General features: G+C 40.3%; 1 protein-coding gene across 1 annotated transcript in view; it reads right to left on the bottom strand.

The window, feature by feature from the left end:
• The window catches only part of RABEP1 (rabaptin, RAB GTPase binding effector protein 1), a 47,712-nt gene that overhangs the window by 7,070 nt on the left and 21,851 nt on the right, over positions 1-18,791 (bottom strand). The window contains exons 4-15 of the mRNA XM_030233360.2: positions 18,623-18,783; positions 13,161-13,274; positions 11,667-11,802; positions 10,739-10,917; positions 9,683-9,808; positions 7,050-7,517; positions 5,359-5,463; positions 4,554-4,670; positions 3,270-3,368; positions 1,424-1,564; positions 588-777; positions 222-277 (exon numbers count right to left, since the gene is read on the bottom strand). Of these exons, the coding sequence (XP_030089220.1) occupies positions 222-277; positions 588-777; positions 1,424-1,564; positions 3,270-3,368; positions 4,554-4,670; positions 5,359-5,463; positions 7,050-7,517; positions 9,683-9,808; positions 10,739-10,917; positions 11,667-11,802; positions 13,161-13,274; positions 18,623-18,783 (1,892 nt within the window). The remainder of the gene's footprint in view (positions 1-221; positions 278-587; positions 778-1,423; positions 1,565-3,269; positions 3,369-4,553; positions 4,671-5,358; positions 5,464-7,049; positions 7,518-9,682; positions 9,809-10,738; positions 10,918-11,666; positions 11,803-13,160; positions 13,275-18,622; positions 18,784-18,791) is intronic.

The raw sequence follows: 18,791 nt of genomic DNA, 5'->3' as shown, positions 1-18,791 counted from the left end.
AGTGTTAGGTAGTCTAGTAGTATTTAGGAATTAGTTAATCCAATATTTAGGTTACAGATTAATTAAACAGATCAAACTCCTTTTAAGGAACAGAACTATGAATGTGTCCTACTCCTACACTAGCATCAATTCAGGAAAGAGGAAAAAAAAAAAAAAACAACCCTTTATTAAAAAACCCCACATCACCAAACCCAAAATCCCACAGTAAAAGGACTTCTTACCTGTTCCTTTTCCACTTTTATTCTTTCCAGTTCAGCTTTTAAACTGGAAATGGAAGCTGAAAAACAAGAATATTAAAACTTAAATGCAAGAAGCACAGGAAATTGTTCATACCTTATTTACCTCTGTTAATATTTAAAGGAGAACTAAGCTCGTGCTACATCAAAGGTACCTCAAAAGCAAACAAATAATTGTACTTTTGTTTTTAGCTGCACAGTTTTGGTGTCTCTGCTTTCAGAAGTGCACAGTACTTAGAATTCAGGTAAGTCTACACACACAATTCAGGTAAGTCTACTACAAAATCAAGTCTTTGTGCATCTTAATAATTCCTTATATTCCCATTCTGAGACTGTTTCACCCCTGCTCACCTATTTCCTCTTTGCAATTCTCTATTTCCAGCTGTAGAGTTTCTTCTATATTTTCTTTCAAATATTGTTCAGCTTGGATCTGTTCCTTCAAGAAGAGGATCTCTGCCTTCAGCTTCTCCTCGAGGTGATCTGCTGCTGTCCTCACACTGATGATGTCCTGCCTGTACTTGAGGATCAGCTCCCGGAGCTCCTGGATCAGGATTAGCAGAGATGTGCATTTGGCATCACCCAGCTCTGGGCTGTCTGCACAAGGACAAAGCTCTGCTGCCCCAGGGTCTGTCCTGACAGCCCAGACCCTGCTCCCAGCAAGGAATTACAGCCACAGTCAGCTTGGCCACAGGAAATGAAAGCATAGCAAACATCCCCATGGGTTTATGATGCTCCCCCCTGCCCTTCAGCCCCACCAAATCTTTTAGGCTGAAAGGAAAGGAGTGGCCATGGAAGGGATGATAAGGCTTATCATTGTTCAAGGCTTTGGATTATTGGTTTTAACTGGACAGAAGTGACTGACTTCACAATGGAACTCTGCTGACTGAACACTTGTGTGCCCAGTTGGAAAACGCAGCTTGAACTGGCTGAACTGGGCCAAACCCACACTCCACTGACCACAGAGCAGCTGTCAGGCCACAGTTAACTGGTTTTACAATCCATCCATGCCCTGAAGCAGCCATGGCACAGGGGAACCACTGGCTGGCTTTGTCCATCACAGACTTCCAGGGTTAAAACCCCAATTACTGCTCTTTGTGCTGTTTGAGACAGCTTTTTGATAAAGAATAATACTTCAGTGAGATCAAGTCACAAGCACTGTTGGTGGCAATGATTTAAAAATATTTTACCTCTGTTGCTTCTGGTAGAATGAAATCTTCAGCCTGCTGTAAGGACACATGCAAGCTGTGTTTTCCTTGAAGACTTTCATTATCTTTTTGCAGTCTCACCAACTCTTCTGAAACCTGCTCCCTTGACTGTGTCAGGACAGCCTACAATGCAAAGAAAAGCATAAATTCACACTCAGGGTCATGCTCAGATCTCCTTTGCCCCATCTACTACCTCTACTTTCAGCAGTCTGGTGAACTGATATTCTTTGCAAAGAAGGGAAGCAAAATGATGCTGTGGATCAACACCAGCAGCTCCCTCTTGCCTGGCAAGGCCAACTTTGAGGGCCCAGGCAGAGAGGAGGAAGGCAGTGATAAATAAAATACAGTGTCCCACTTTCCTCCTGTGTTCATCCATTAGCTGTCTGTGCTCATGGAGGGGAAGGAGGAACCACAGGTGCTTCCAGAAGCTGCAGGGATGTTTAACAACATCACCTCAGCACCCAGCTGCAAGAGCAGGTTAACCAAACACCTGAAATATTCACCCCGAAACTTTCCATGGTGGGTGTCTGCCTCCCACTGTTCCTCCCAGGAGAGCACCAGAACAGCTGACCCCATGGAAAGAAAAGGGATGAGGAGGACATGGCTTTGCTTGCATTACAAAAGGAAAAAAAAAATCCAGAGGGGTTTTCTAAGAGGAATGGAAATGGGGAACCAAGGACTTGAGCAATAGCAGGAGAAGCAGACTCAGATCAACACATTTTCTGAATCTCCTGCACATCCACCAGATGTGTTCTCATGCAGAGCATCTCTGCCAGCAATGCCCTGATGTGCTGCACACAATCTCTGACCCCCCAAAAATGCAATGCTGGGGTTCATTAGGGTGAATTCTCCTGGTCCCCCAAAAATGCTGTGCCAGGGAGGAAAAAAGAAGAAATTTGATTCTGATAAAGAAAGGAATGAATTGCTCCAAGGAAGTCAAACTTAGTTCAAACATGAGGTCCTCTTCCTATTCTCTGGCTTAATTCCAACAAGATGCTCAAAAATAGTTTTAAAAAATTAAGCTTCCATACATATCTCTCCCTGGGTGTTAGGGCTGCTATTTTAAGTCTGACCTGCAACAACACTGATCATTCATCTCTAAAACCTGAGAAAATATTCACTAATGATGGTACTTGGGATGAATCCTAAAAAAGAGGCTTGAGAAAAGCTTCTGTCTTCAGATTTGAGGTGAAGTTGAGCTAGCAAAGAGACATGGAATTGGACAATGAATAAGGGGGAAAGAAGCTGGCCAGTGATCTCCCAGCTCCTGAGTGGGCAGGAACACAGACAGCAGGACAGAATGACACAAACTGATCCAGCAGCAGACAGCAGGACAGAATGACACAAACTGATCCAGCAGCAGACAGCAGCACAGAATGACACAAACTGATCCAGCAGCAGACAGCAGGACAGAATGACACAAACTGATCCAGCAGCAGACAGCAGGACAGAATGACACAAACTGATCCAGCAGCAGACAGCAGCACAGAATGACACAAACTGATCCAGCAGCAGACAGCAGGACAGAATGACACAAACTGATCCAGCAGCAGACAGCAGGACAGAATGACACAAACTGATCCAGCAGCAGACAGCAGGACAGAATGACACAAACTGATCCAGCAGCAGACAGCAGGACAGAATGACACAAACTGATCCAGCCCCAGCACCTCCATCAGAGCTCACTGGACCAGCCCTTTGCAAGTGAAGATGCTCAGCCCTCTCCAGCCAAGCCTGGCTGGGCACACAAAGCCTTTTACAGACACACTGAGCTCCCAGGGTCAGACAAACAGGCTGCTCATGGATCTCTGGAATTAACCTAGCTTACCATTTGCTCCTGGACACTTCTCTTGGCTTGCAGAAATGCCTGCTGCAGCTCACTGAGGAAGTTCTCTGACTTCTGACACTTGGCCATGAGCAAGGAGATCTTAAAGAAAGAAAACACAGACAGACATGTAAGATATAAAGCATGGAACAGACACTGAAATGAAATTAAGTTCTCTTGTCTGTTATCATTATAATAAATATTTGAAATTTCAAACTTAACCACTGAAGTCTATGTTAATTCTTCACTCAGTCAAGCAGGAAAGCAGCTCCAGGCAGTAAGGACAGATGCTGTGTTTCTGCACCAACAATATTTTTATATTCTATTTACTAAACTCTGAAACAACAGTTAATTCTAATAAAATTTACATAAAAGCCACATCAGAGACACTGAAGGGAAACTGAAGAGCTTTTTTTCTAAGTTTTCAGCATTTTTTGAATTTTTGTACCTTTCTCTGAAAGCACTCACCTTCAAAAACTTTACAAGTCATTCCACAACAACACATGTAACATTAATCGTTACTTAATTAACAGCACCCTGGTACAGCCAGAAGAACATATAAACATATTTCTGTTGTCTAAGCTGGACTTTGTCTAATGATTGTTTCTTTAGTAAGAAAAAATACTGGGTAGGATGGAAGAGACAAAGTTCCAGCCCAAATGAAGTAAATTCAGTGTAAGCTTTAATAGGCCAAAGATGATTTTTTAAATTTTTTTTATTTTTAACTATGACTATTATATTTGAATTCATTGTTCCAGAAGAATTAGGTACACATCTCAAGCTGAAAAATCCTTCCAGTGGGCTGCTATTTTAAAGGAGTTCAGTGCCTATTTTGGCCCTGCTGATGCCTGCTCAGCTCTTCATTACTGCATTCTTCACCTCAAGTCCATTAACTGGGTGTCAAATATTGGTAAGAGCAGGTGGTGGAACAGAACCACTCTTCTAGGAACAAAGCTGTGCCCAGAGCACAGGGCTCTGTTTGCATGTTTGGGTCATTTCAGACACAAAACTCAAACATTACTCAAACCCCTACTGCCACTCTGTAATGGAGTTCATGATTAGAGATGATATTTTTAAGCCAAAATGGGTAACACAAAATTAGAGACACAACAGATTTATCTAGAAACTGTGGCAGACTCAGGTAGAGCATAACTAACCCTAGAAATTCTCACTGGTGTTGCCTCTACAGCCAGTAGCCCATCCATATCTAACAAACCACAAGTTCTTGTTACATACTTTTGAAGAACATTTCATCATTCCTGGATCTCAATTACCAAATCCTTGTACCTGATTAGAGGAGTCTTCAGCACTTTGTTTCATGTAATCCTCCAATTCCTGTTTATCTTTCATTGTCTTTTCCAGCTGGTCATTGGCTTGCCTCAGCATCACCTGCAGCTTTTTCACCTGTGTTGTCACAACAAAATTAATTCATTTTTCATTCTCTTGGAGATAATTTATTTCCTGAACCCCTTTCCTCCTCAAACCAACAATGTAAAATACCTCAAAAATCCAAAAATCCTATGAAACCCAGAAGCTCCTTTGCTGTTGAAACAGGTTCTAGCACAGATTATCCCTCTAAGGAAACATGGGACATCAAACTGCACTGGACCATGGCCATGTAATGACTTCAATCACTTATTTCAAAGCACAATGTGACTCATGCCTTCCACACCCATCTGAAAATTGTTCTTTGGTAGATGGCAGGAAACAAATATCCTCCAAGACTTGAAAGTCATTTTATGCTGCTAGGATGAGGTTCTTTTCTGTTAACAGATCTTACAGTATCAAAGATAATACAATTTAATGCATGACAAGCATTTTAAAATATAAATTATTAAAGATACTGACTTCAGCATGGGCATAATACTTTTTATAGAACACTAGTGCATAGCCTTACAGCATCAAATAAAGGGTTCTTCAAGGTTGAATCCCTAAGAAATTCATGTACTTGACCACACATGAATAAAAAATCAAGTTATGTCAAGTTATCCAGAATGTTGATATTGGTCAATTAAAACCAATGAATAAAACAGCACCCTCAGTAGTTCAAAAAGCTGCAAAAGCCTGGCTAAAGCAATGAAAGAATTCCCACCTGGTCTCTGGTCTCAGCCTCCTGGATCTGGATCCCTTGTAACTGCTTCTCATAATTGGAGCACATGTCACAGCGCCTGCCCAGCTTGTTCCCTGCATTCTGCACCTGCAGGACACAGAGTCAGCACCTGCCTGAGCCAGGGGAGCCTCCAGGGAATGCAGGAATGCTACACACACTCAGCTCTGGTGTGGCCACAAAGCATTGCAGACAAATGACAGAATCATGTAAAGGCAGGATTGAGTTGCTCTAAGAGTGAAGGATAACTCAAATCAGCTGGGGGATATCAGCTTTTCCTGCCATGGGTGCCACCATTAGGACAAAAAGCCAGGCCACAAAGACTTCATCAAATCACTGCTGTGTTCTTCTGACAAACAGAAACCAAACAGGAGAGAAGAAAATAACAGTGTTGGGGCAGGCAGCAGGGAAAGCAAGAGTAAACCTGCTGTCCTGCTGGAACTGCAATGGTTTTGGACAAAGGGACAAATGGAAGTTTTATCAAAGTTCCAGCTGCAGGTCAAGTTTGAGCTGAATCTGTGTTTGTATTTGCTGCTCCATGTCCAACCCACAGCAAGAGGCATTCACACCCCAGTGTGTGCTCCTGCCTCCAGAACACGTGGGAAGCTGCATTTCTGTTCTGAATTCTGAAACAGGGCTGAAGTAAAGTGCCATCAAAATGTCAACAGGGCAAGAGAACACTCAAGAGTAAGGATTTAACTCAGCTCTGAGCTCAGGATGCTGTAATTTCTGCAGATATAGCAAATCAGTAGGAAAACAACACCTACAACAAAGCAACTTTACCAAAGGTTTGGAGAGACCTCCTAAGCAATGATTTGCACTAAAGTCAAATTTCAACAAATTAAGGGAAAAAAATCAGTAGTTCTTAATTTCATCTGTCCTTTTCTCCTTCACTACATTTTTTTTTTACTCCCATCTTGTCTCCCTTTTCACCCAGTATAGATTATTATCTGCCCCCACCTTTTCCTCCCCCTAAAGTGTTGCTCCTTGGCCTCTCTTCCTCTGAAAGAAAAAACACAGGAAACCCCAAATACTCCACTTTTCAGCAAAAAACCAAATACAAGCTTTGAACTGGCATCATATAAAGCTGCTGAAAAACTGACAGGCAGAACACCCAGAAGCAACAATTTCCTTGGTCATCCACAGTGCAACTGGCCCAGGGTTCAGTCTAATCTGCTGCTTGCTGCTCTCAGAAATGGGTTTGTGGTGATGCAAGTCGCCAACAATTTCCTGGAGCCTCTCTGTGGTACTCTGTGCCTTGGGTATAGTTTGGCTGCTCATTTCCAAAGTGCACAGCCCTCAGCAAACACTCTCAGCACACAGAGCAGCACCCCCAGCTCTGCTGCTTCTGCTCCTCTCTGCCTCCCACTCATCACCAGCTCCTCTATAATGCTCTTTCTTCATCTTCCCATTTTCTCCTGAAGTTCTCCCACCTTTTCCCCCCTTCTCAGACAATACTGAGCTCCACAGCCTCCTCCTAAAATCCAAAACACCTTGTGTTTAGTAAAGCTGCCTGTCCCAGGAGCAGGGCCAGCTCATCCACCTTACACTGGATGTGTTTCACCTACAGAAGCATCCCAAGAGGGGAAAGTGAACATCTGCCCTGATGTGAGCTGTTCCTTTCTGAGGTGGCTCTGGGCAGAGCCCAGGAGGAGGAGCAGGGCAGGGGGACTCACCTCCTTCTGCAGCAGGTTCCACTCTGTCTCGCTGACCAGGCGGTACCCGCTGGGGGACACATAAGCACTTTCCACGCCCTGGGTGACACTGGAGAGCAGGGAAGCAGTCTCTTCTTGCTCTGGTGTCATTGCTTTGATTGCTTTTTCCTGATCTTTGGTCAACATGAACCCGCTGGGCATTTGCAGGGATCCAAGGGAAGCTGTATCAAAGTTCTCAGACACTGAATCTGCTCCCACAAGTGGTCCAAAATCTGACTCATCCAGGTTCCCAGCAGATTTTGCTTTGTTGTTGTACCCTAAAGCTTTGGACTGTAAGGATCCAGATGTGCCCAGACTGTCTGTTGACTGTGCTCTCCTAAGTCCATCTTTAAACATATCAGTGTCTGGTTTATTGAAGGATTCGCCAGAGGAAAGAAGCAAGTCTGCATCCAGGGAATGGACTGAGCCATGGGTGCTATTCACATGCACCTGGAAGTGAAAATCAAGGAATAAAACAAATATTTACTCCATTTTAGTGGTACAGGAGGAATGCTGGACACTAATTACAAGGCATGGCAAAGGCAAGATTAAATTTCTTTGGCAAGAACATCTGCTCTCTAAGTTTAAGGTCACAGAGGAAGGGACAGAGAACTGAAATGAACCAGCTAGAATTCAAAACCAAATAAAACAAGTTTAAAAAGTCTTCTGTTAACAGAGTGCTTCTATAAGACTACCTTCCTGCCAGACAAGCAAGAACACAGTCACCTTCCATCTTCCAATATTTGAGGCAAGATGCTTCCCCTGAAGAGATGTACCAGCAACATTCCCTCTGCAACCATAATCTACACAACAGAAGGCAGATACTCCACTTCCAAAAAGAAATTCAGAAGTTTTTCTTAAAACAAAACACAAAAATAAACAGAGAAAAATATACTTGAAGGCTACTCTATACCAACAAGTATATGTTGGTCTTCTATTTTTCTCTTCTGCTTTGAGTGTCTAACTAAATACCAAAATATTTTCTCCACAATGTTATTTGTAAATAAAAAATAAAAATAAAAACAAAAAAGGGGAAAGGCTGGGCTTAGACCCAAGGATATCCTGGGCAATGCCAGCACCAAAAGCCACACAAATTGTCCTGTGATGTGTATCAGGCACATGGAGCCTCTCGATCTATTTTTGTTTTTTGTAGCACTGAAAAGAGAGCAGTAATGCTTTATTTAAAAAGCACATGACTGCTTTCAAAATACCTTCCAAAATATTATGCACTTCTGCTTTGCCATTAGACACATAAGGAAGTAACACTGGAACCAGGCTCTTGAGAAAAATTATCATTTCTGAAATAGGTCCAGAGACCAGCAGGCTGCTGGCACTTCCTGTAAGTGCTTGTAACCTAGAATAGATATTAATATATATATTAAGTACTACTGTTTTATGACTGTTGTAAATCCCTTGTTTTAATCATTTTTAGGAGTAATACTTGTATTTGCTTGTATATATACAAGTTCATAATAAAAAAGTCAAGAGAATGCAGACTTACATAAAACTGCATTTTCAGGCTACAGCTGTTCTGTGATAACCAAAACAATATTAACAAATCATCTGTTTGTATTGCAAACTGCCCAAGTGAGAGTAGCTTAGAAGCTATAACAAATTATAACAAGTTGTAAGAACTGATGAATAATATGACTGATTATAACATATATATAGAACATATTCTGAACAGCTAAACAGGTCATAAATAACAAAACCAAACACACAAAGAAACCCAAACCACTCTGAAAATTATGCTCCTTCTTAAAATATACATTTTCCATGATGTATAAATCTTAGAAGCAAATAAGTGTTGTGAATGATGGACTAAAGAATATGCTATGGACTGAGATTAAAGAAAACATCAGAATATAAATTTATTGTTCCTCACCAAAGTGCCTCATTTGCATATCTGGACATGGAAGATACAAACAGTATTTGAAACAGAAAGTAACTGTAGGCTAAAGGGTAGAACTAGATCTCAGCTCCATTTAGATCTCATGATTCTGCATTCTGAACTGTTATAAATCCTTGATAAAAATAAAGGAATTACTTCAGAATACATATATTAAAGTATACACTATTTTTCCCTTCAAAAATGATAAAAACCAGGCAAAACACCGGCTCACTCTGAAAGTTCTCAAGTCTCTTGAAGGTTAAATAAGCTCCTATAGCAGAAAAACTTTGTGGGTTTTTATTAATTTTTCCTTCATTTGACTCACAAAACCAAAATGGACCCTAAGAAATGATAAGCACAGAATTCAACAATTTGGTTAGCAAAGTAGCTACAAGACTCTTGCTGAATTTTCAGATATAATTGGCTTAATCCTGAACATTTAGGTGTGTTAGAATGTGCTTAGAAATCCCAGGAGAACTTACCAGCAGTTAACCTCCAGAATGCAAAATGGAAATTACCATTTTTAATGGCACCTCCCAGGACGGTGCACTATTGTCTTCCAATCTTAATTAGGATTTATAGATTCAACTGCAACTCTGAGGATTTTTTATTGCCTAATAAGATTAGAAACTGCAGAGAATAGAGGGCTGTAACTTTGCTTTTGTATTTGCAATGAACACCCTGAGGAATGCCCAAGCACAAGTGAAAGATTCAATTATTTTACCTCTTCATTAGAGAGCTGGGTAAGGGTTTCTTCAGGGGCCAGAGAACATGAAGCCTTTGTTTCATCATCTGAATCTTTTTGCTTCTCTTCCTTTCTCTTGCTAAGCCTTTGCTGATCATCTTCTTCCTAAAAATCAGTGGTCAATAGAGCATGCATAGAAAATGGGATTCAATTTCCCCATAATAGTCATGACATCAGCTTTCATGACAAACTAAGCTACAAAGAGGACACTGAAAAGGATTATTTTGGTTAAAACCCAGTGGTTTTCACATAAATATTATTTTAGTTAATAAACACAATGTTCATTTCACAAGGCACCCAAACTGACTGAAGTGAGAACTTTGCACGTTTAGTGGCTGATTCATGTCCTAGAATGATTTCATTCAAAAAGCATATTACCTAGTTTAAAATTCTAATTATAAAGATTAGCAAGTAACAAAACTAGCTGGTACATTGGCTATTGTATAGACTACAAATATATAACATAACTACACCCCTAAAAGACCCATTAACAGCTATTACACAAGGATGAACATTAAAAAAAAAGTGAAACAGGAAGTGATGATCACTAAATGATGGAATATAAGGAATCAAGAAAAACCCTAATAGATCACTAAGTCATAAGTATGTACAATCACTTGTGTGAGTTAATTTAAAATGAAAGTCTTAATTTATGCCTAGGATATGGATTAGAAGGCTGAAAAAACCTACAAAGAAGTGAAACTTGCTGACATCCTTAACCCAGACATTTTGCATCACAGATGACTATTTCTTCCTCCAAGATTAGTTTCTGGATATTCTTACATTTTCATTTAGCTCTTGGCAACATTAGAGTTCCTATATACACCACTATTGAAATACTTGTCCAAATGGGGTCTGTTATACCTGGCAGCTCTCACTCAAAGGGGAGATTTCAGTTCAAACTGCCAGTTCTCATTTCTTGAGCTATTACCACACTTGCACCCAACATGTGATTTCCATGCCTGTTACACCACGGTAAACCTACAGTATTACACAAAAATAAATAAAAGCAAGAAGAGGAAAGAAGCAAGTAACCTGATCCTTTTTTTTCAGCTCTTCCACCTGCCGGAGCTGCTCTGAGGTGAGCACAATTTCCATCCTCTGCATGTCCCTCATCAGCAGCCTCTGGGACTCCAGGAACTGGTCATTGGCTTTCTGCCATGTGTGTTTCAGCTGGTTGTGCTGCTGCCTCTCTTGCTCTAGGAGATGGCAAACTATGCAAGCAGAGAAAAAATTCCTCTGAACCACAAGCATTTAAATATCATTTCCAAAGACAAGCATTTTCAGGAATAAAAGTAATTACTGGACTAATCAAGAACAGTCAGGCTTTGTTCAACAACTATTTGGGTTAATAATGTCTTATTTCAAACACCATTTTCTTGGCTTGTGATTAGGGATATATTACTGACAGTTCAAGATTTCCCACTGAGAAGACTAAAGCCTCAACTTCATTCATGAATTCTAACAGTTTTGGGGGTTTTTTTAGTGCTGGCTTCAGAAAACTGTCTTCTACATCCCTGTTTACTTCAGCAGCAGGTTTCCATTCCTCTGCAGTGACCCTGGGCTGTGGTGCCCTACAGGGACATTTCCACACTCAGCATTGCCACACCTCAGGAAGCCAGGTCTATACATTATGGAAATAATGCTCATAATTATGCACAAATATAATACACACCTAAAATCCCTTCAGCAAGAATGAAGCTTGCAATGCTTTAAAAACTTAGCAGATATTCAACAACAAGCCCTGAGGGAATGAATGACTCTGCTGGTTTTCTGACATAAGGGAATTCCACATTCAGTTCTTCTGCAAACATTTTATGCCCTTCCACATTTGAAAGTCCTGCTTCCCTCTCTCAATTTCTTTTCATCAAGTTCAAGTAAGAAATGATAAAAGATTTCACAGCTCCACTGGGTTTCCTATCCTCAGTGGAAGAGAGTCAAAGGACCATTGTTAGGTGGGTACCTTCATGCAGCTCCTTCCTCAACTTCTCTGCATCTTCTTGCAGGACTGATTTTTGTGTGTTGAGAACAGCCACATACATCTCCAAGTCTGTCCTACATGACTTCTCAGCTTCTAAATAATGATTCAGTTCTTTAACCTGAATAAAAAGAGGGAAATACCCAGCTCAGTGGGAGAACACTCTCAGACATTTTCTTCTTGTTAGAAGTTATAGTGCTGCCTGTTCAGGTAATGTACAGGTGCTGAAGGACCAGTTTCTTTGCAGAAATCCCAAATATTCAACTACCAGTGTATAAGCAGGGCTTCTATTTATTTACTTGTGAATGAGTTACTCATTAAAATTTTAAGTCAAACTTATCAGTGTATATTACAGTTATAGCAGCTGGATCACAGCAGCAGCAGCCCTGAGCACAGATGGTAAAAAGGGAAATATCTCAGGAAAGTGAAGTAATCAGTGCTGATAGCCAGGATCTAAATAGCTGATAAATGCTGATAAGCCAAGAACTCATTAGTTCAAAACAGAGTAATCAGAAACATAGTAGTCAGAAAAAAAAGACTATGAGGCAAGCTTGAAGTAAGCCTAAGAAGAGAGAAAACTTGGGGACAGACAAGAAAATAAACTTTCCAACTAATGAAAGACTGTTGCAAAAAGGAAGGAAAATCTATCAACAAAAAAAGCAACTATAGAAAGAAATACTGAAGAAATATATTTGGATTTTCTTCATCTTGTTTTGCCTTTTTTTGTGATTTTTAAATATTGGAGTAACAAAGAACTGAAATTAGTGTCCTGCAGAATCTCCAGTCAGAACCTTTTAAGACAGGGTTACACAAACATCTGTCAGACATGATGCCTGGAGAAATGGATTCCATCTTGGAACAAGGAACAAATTGAAAGATTTCTTTATGGCACTATTCAGCTTTACAGTTTGCTGAGTCAGAAATCACAGGAGGTTTTATCTTAGAGAAAACCAAAGCCTTCAGGCAATTCCTAACTGGCTGTAGAGCTGCTGCTCATCCTCCTCAGCACAGCACGGGACGCGCCGACGCCAAGCCAGGGCTCAGGACAGCCTTGGGCTGTGACTGCCACTGATGGTGGGCACAGCTTTCCTGCCCTAGGACACCAAACCTTCCATCTGCTGCCCTTTAAGGCTTTCAAATGGGAAAGTCTGACTTCGTGGCTCCAAGTGTGCCAATAACCCAGAGGCCAGGTGGCTGGGAGAAGTGTAAAGCAGATATTTTTTAGTGTTTTTCCTATTATTAGTAGACGTGGAGCTGTGCAATTTATTCTAAACCCAGATCACACACACAGTGCAACTCTCAAAACAAAAAGATGCAAAAATATATTTAGGTCAAACATGATATTTGAGCTCCAGGAGACAAGAAGGGCATGAAGACTTTCCCAATACACCTTTTTATCTCCAATAAAATCTGACTTGTCTGCATCAAACTAGAACGCTGCAAGATATAAATCAGGATCCAGTTAGAGCTCCACCTCACCTCTGATGCTGCTTTTATTTTTTCTTCAGCTTCTGCCAGTTTCTCCTTTAGGGCTGCAATCTCTTTCTCCATGGGCATCACAACCGAGCGCAGCTTCTCAGCATCTTCCTGAGCCTGAAGTTCAGATAATAAATTGGAATGCACCATCAGAGTTTTCACAACAGTTCCCATTACTGGAGACATTTGGAGAAAATCTCTACATCAACAAAAAAAGCTGACTAAACTTCTACTTTCAATGCTCATCTTACTGCTGTTTCTTTAGTTCAGCAGCCATCTCTGTGACAATGGGCTGATATTACACCATTCACAGAAGGCAACTAAATTTTAATCTATGTATGGGTTCAGCCACAAGTATCTGTTTTAAAAGAGAATGTTAGCAAATCTATCCCTCTTGATGCCTGGGAGAAAATGTATGGATCAAGCACTTCAAACAATGTGCACTTTAGTAAAGGCCTAACTGTCCCACAGCCTGCTGCCACATAGCACATATGAAAAAACTCCAAAGAACTGCATGATGAGGTACTGATCATGCAGCTACTTACTCAAAAAGTTAAAAGCAAATGGAGCTGCACAGTAATGCCCAGTGTAGCTCAGCTCTCTTTTAGAAGACAATTTTTCAACTTTAGATTACTACTGACGCAGCATCAGGTTTTGGTGTTACTGTACTGAATATTTCAAACTATATATAGACAATTTATCCCATGATTTCTTTCAAAAAGCAGTTCTGAGAAGATCAAAGAGCAGCAGAATTAGAGGACTGTTTCAAGGAAAGGGAAAAAAGGCAAAAATAGCAAGAATTAGGATGAGAAATTGCATTCAGGATTCAAAACCAGAATTGCACATTAACGTGTGGCCCTGACATCCCCATTTCTTAAATGCTCTGCCTTTCCCTCAGGGCTGCACTGCAGACTTTGCAAGTGAAAGGAGCAGCTCCCACAGACTCCCCAGGAGCCAGCAGAACACTCAATACTCGCTGCAGTAAAACTCTCCAAGGCACACAGAATTCCAGCATTCTCATTTAGGCTGGCTTTGTGCATCAGGCTCAGAAAGCTCAGCTGTTCTCTGTCTTCTACTGGAGGAACTCAGCAGGGGAGGGAGGGCAGGGAGCTGTGCCCCAAAGCTGGAGTTTCAAAAGATGACACCTTTCATAAAACCTCATCAGCAAAGACAGACAGTAAATGATAACACTCATGTCTGGTTGTGAAACTAGCCTAGAATGCAGGTTTTAGAGGTTACTCATTTGACTTTCAGTTTCTGGTGAGCTTATTGACAACTGTACTCTGAGCAAGACTTTCAGGAACAGAAATAGAAAATATTTTTAACCACTGAAGTTTTCTAACTTAAAATTAATAGACAAAATAAAATGTTATTGCAATAGCTGTCAATGATATATGCCCTACAATTTTAAAGCTTTACAGAAAATTCTGAACACAGCACTAAATTAAATGTCTTTACATTTAATTTATTTCTGCTACATTTGTCACTGCTGGAGTACCAATAAAAGCTGTGAGGAAAGCAAGGGATGTCACTTGGCAGTGAATTCAATACCAGGGACATGTGACTGTCACACACACCCAGACCCTGGTGCTTGCAGCCAGCAACTCAACAGTCACATTTTTCAAACAAATGGGAACAGGAGTTCCACTTCAGACATTGCTTTGTATTTCATTTATCATATCAGTTCTATTCATTTAATAGCATGAATTGAACATTCTTTTCTAATTATTCATGATAACTGCAGCAATATTTCACTGCCAGCCTGGTTTCACATGGCTCACCACAAAATACAGAGCAACAAATGCGCCTGTGTTTGAACCAAGCAGTTCAGAGAAACAGTCAGAAAGTTCTCTGAAAGCAAAACCAGACTGTGAACAAGTGGAAAGACAAAACTGTATCACATTTCACATACAGAAAAATTACTCCAGCTTTTACTGCTTGGTAAACAGAGCTGGAGTTTGACACTGTGGTTGCAACATATTGTAAGGATCCCTGTTAAAGGTCAGTGTGATCTTGAGCTAAACACTCCCAACAGCCTCTCTCTGCTAACAAAAGGAGTGCTGGGCCCTGGGTCTGCTCTTGGACATAAAGCAGAATTACTGAGACTTCAAAATCGAGGTTAAAGCTCCACTCAACCTTTTAATAAAAGAAGAATATCTGTTGTGTTAAAAAATGCTACTTAAAGATACTGTAACATGTGGCAAGAGGTGCCACAGCACCAAATTTCCTGTGCTAAGAGGTGTTATTCAGACTCTTCCAGAGGTATAATCCTTAAAATATTTATTTCCTTTTAGCTTTTTATTAAACTTAACTTGGCTGTCAACTGCCACAGTTTTACATGTGATCAGCTCATCTTTACTCATTCCTTAACAAAAACCAAGCACTCAAACCACTTCTGCCCCAGCCAAACCTGCTTCCCCCAGCACAGGGGCTGCAGAACTCACTGAGGGACCTGCAGACCACAGCAGGAAAATGACTCCATGGAGAGATAATGCTAAAAATGAGTCCAAGTCATTTTCAGAGGAACAAACATCTGACTGGAGAAATCCCAGGTAACACTATACCTAAGCTTGTTCCTTAAAAATGAGACAAATGGAAAACACACAGACACAATTTGAACATTTTTTCTTTAAAGCAGGACTAAACCATTTAAAACTTCTCTAAATTTATCCCACTGTTCTTCACCATTACAAAAAAAAAAAAATAGTTTACTGTAAATCAGATTTTATGGCCAACCCTGTCACAGAAGTCTGATTGCTCTTCCCTTCCAATTTCCCCTCTCCTGACTAATAAGCACAATTCCTAACAGGAGCCTTGGACTTTGCTGCTCTCTCTATACACAAAATACCTGCTCTGCAGACTTCTGTTACTCAGAGTTTGACACAACTGTGCTGAGAAGAGTATTTATATTCATCATAGCTCCAACAGCAAAACACATCCTTTCCTGAACAGAAAATGAGGTCTGACTTTAAAAAAAAAAAAGCCAAGTCATATTTTGCTAGTGGCCAAAGTTTGGGCACAACTCATCCCCACGCAGTCATTGTCCAGAGTCAGCTCAGTCATTCCCCAGCAGGGAAGTGCATGCTGCTGGGCTAGATTGCTTTTAGCTGCTGTGAAAACAAAACAAAACAAAAACACCCCAGACATATCTGGTACTACAACCCAACAGGAAAACAGATTTTTATAAATCACTGCCAAGTTTTCTGAAAGATTAATCACTTGGTGAGCATGTTAATCATTAGGTCAAGGTATCCACCTTTTTCGATTTGGGAAGGGAGGTTAAGAAGACAAAGTTGCAAGGTTTTCTTAGAAAATGATTTCTTAGAAATCATTGCTTTATGATACAAAAATCACAGAAAAGACAAATTCTCTAAAAAAATTAGCAATTTGCAACCTGAAATATATTTACTCGGAGAAGCAAACATGAGCATGTGTTCCACCAGACAAGTTCTTTCTGACAAAAGAACACAGAAAGATGGAGCATTGCTGGCTGCAAATGCCATTTTGCATGAGGAATTGATCACAAGTCTTCAAATAACACATCCCAAGTGATCAGGAAAGTTCCTCTTTTCACACTGGCTGCTGACACATGAATATTCATTATTTTGCTGCCCAAGCAAACCTTTTTATGGGCTTGGGATTTGCTTGTTTGTTTTTAGGTAAAATTGAATAAAATTGTCCTCTTCCTAATTTTGATCTAATTCTTAGTTTTCTTGAGGAAAAACCTCACAGGTTTAATAATAACAAAGAAGATTAAAACCTCATGCAAAGCAGTTTAAGCAATTATTTCAAGCTGCACTCTGAAAACCAGATTTCCCCCTCCCCCTCCTATTACATAAGGTACATGTTCCTCTGCTTTACAGGCCTAGAAAGCTTTCCAAACTCCTATTACCAGAGATTAATAAACAGATCACCTTTTCCTTTAGGGATATTTAATTCCCTTTTAAAGGACTATAGCTGAAAATGCTATTTATCTGCTGTGCTAAACTTGTCTGCTAAAGCCACTGAGTTTAGGTAAGCTGTGCTGTCATGTCAGCAGCTTGCAATTTCAACTTACACAATCAGTAATTTCAGATTAAAAATATGAATCAGTTGAGAGAGATAATTCTCTGGAAGTGCTTATTGGCAGGTAGTTGGGAGTGCAGTCCCAGGACTTTCACACTGTGAACTCTGCATTTTCTGGGCTGTTTCTACAAGACTCGCTGATCCAGTTTGAAACCTCCATTCAGCTTCAAACTTTTTTTTTTTTTTTGTCCTTAATAAGACTAAAACCTTTTCTTAAAAACAGTGAATGTCTTACAATTGCAGTGGGATTAAAACAGACTTTACCCTGACTCTTACCTTTGAAATCAGGGCTCCATGAAGAGCAGCCCTACAGCTAGCAATAGTCAAGAACCTTTTCCTAAGTCTCAGAAAAGGAATACCATTTTGCAACACTAACACCGATTGCTTGCTACAACACAGTAAAAATAGCTAAAATGTTTCTCATGTGGAATGTTTGTGGTATTCCATACTACATTTTTTCTGCAGACCGCAAGCAGGAACAGGGACATGCAGTGATGTGGCAGATTACCAGATGTTAACCTACTTTATTGAATTTCAGTCACTACTTTAAATTTGTGTTAGAACACCTTGAAGACTAAGGTAAGCCTGCTGAGCTGAGAAATTCATGAAAATGCAAGTTATTATAATAACATACACAAAGATTTTTATAAAGCACTGATCTATTATGACAGGTTCAATTTCCTTCCTGTCTGAAACACATTAAATCTTCAACATCAAAAAAAAAAAAAAAAAAAAAAAAAAAAAAAAAGAAAATCCAAACTCTCAAGACAAGGCACCTCAATCTACTTCTATGAACCTTTTTTGGTGTCAGATCTTTGAACAACTACAACAATATCTGTCCATACTCCAGAGCAATTATTTTTCATCATCTAGAGCCTGTTGTTTTGTGAAGCAAAGTTCTGCACTTCCTGGGGAGGCAGCAGAACTGTGATGCACAAAAATGGCTTACTTTAGAGAAAGAGGAAAGACATCTTAGACATTCTGAGGTTTTAATGAACACTTAAAAGTTTTTAAGCTGAGAAAAGAAGTAAAAGTAAAGAAGTGTAAAGAAAGCTTTATAAAACTGCAGTCAATCCAGAAAAATCTAAAGGTGGTTTTACTTGAGCTCATTTGACATCATGACAAGTGCCTTGACAAGGCTGCTTGTTTTTACAAGCTGAAGGCTAAACTTTACCATCTTCTCAGGTGCAATTCTCTCACTGAATGCACATAATTAGGAACAAAGCTTTTAAGGCTTTAAATGGATTAGGTCATGATGACTTCCATGAACAAAGGCTGGAAGCTGGCAGCACCAGGCTGTGTGGACTGCTGAGAAATTACAGGAGCCATAGGAATGAACCCATGTCTGACCCCATGGGCCTGTCCTCAAACAGAAACTGAGGAACTGCACTGCAATGTACCTTTTTCATCTCATTTTCTAGGTTTTCCTCCTCCTGGCCTTCAGATAGTCTCCTCCTCAGCTCTGCAATTTCCCGCTCCATGTTCTCTCGGTACTGGTTCCATTGAGCTCGCTCCTGCTCCATCCTGTGGTGATACTGCAGCTCATAGTCACGGACAGTCTCTAGAAAA

Source organism: Serinus canaria, chromosome 19, assembly GCF_022539315.1.
Source record: "Serinus canaria isolate serCan28SL12 chromosome 19, serCan2020, whole genome shotgun sequence".
In the NCBI taxonomy this organism is placed as follows: Eukaryota; Metazoa; Chordata; class Aves; order Passeriformes; family Fringillidae; genus Serinus; species Serinus canaria.
Note: the sequence above shows the minus strand (reverse complement) of the source record. Positions and strands in the feature narration are given on the sequence as shown.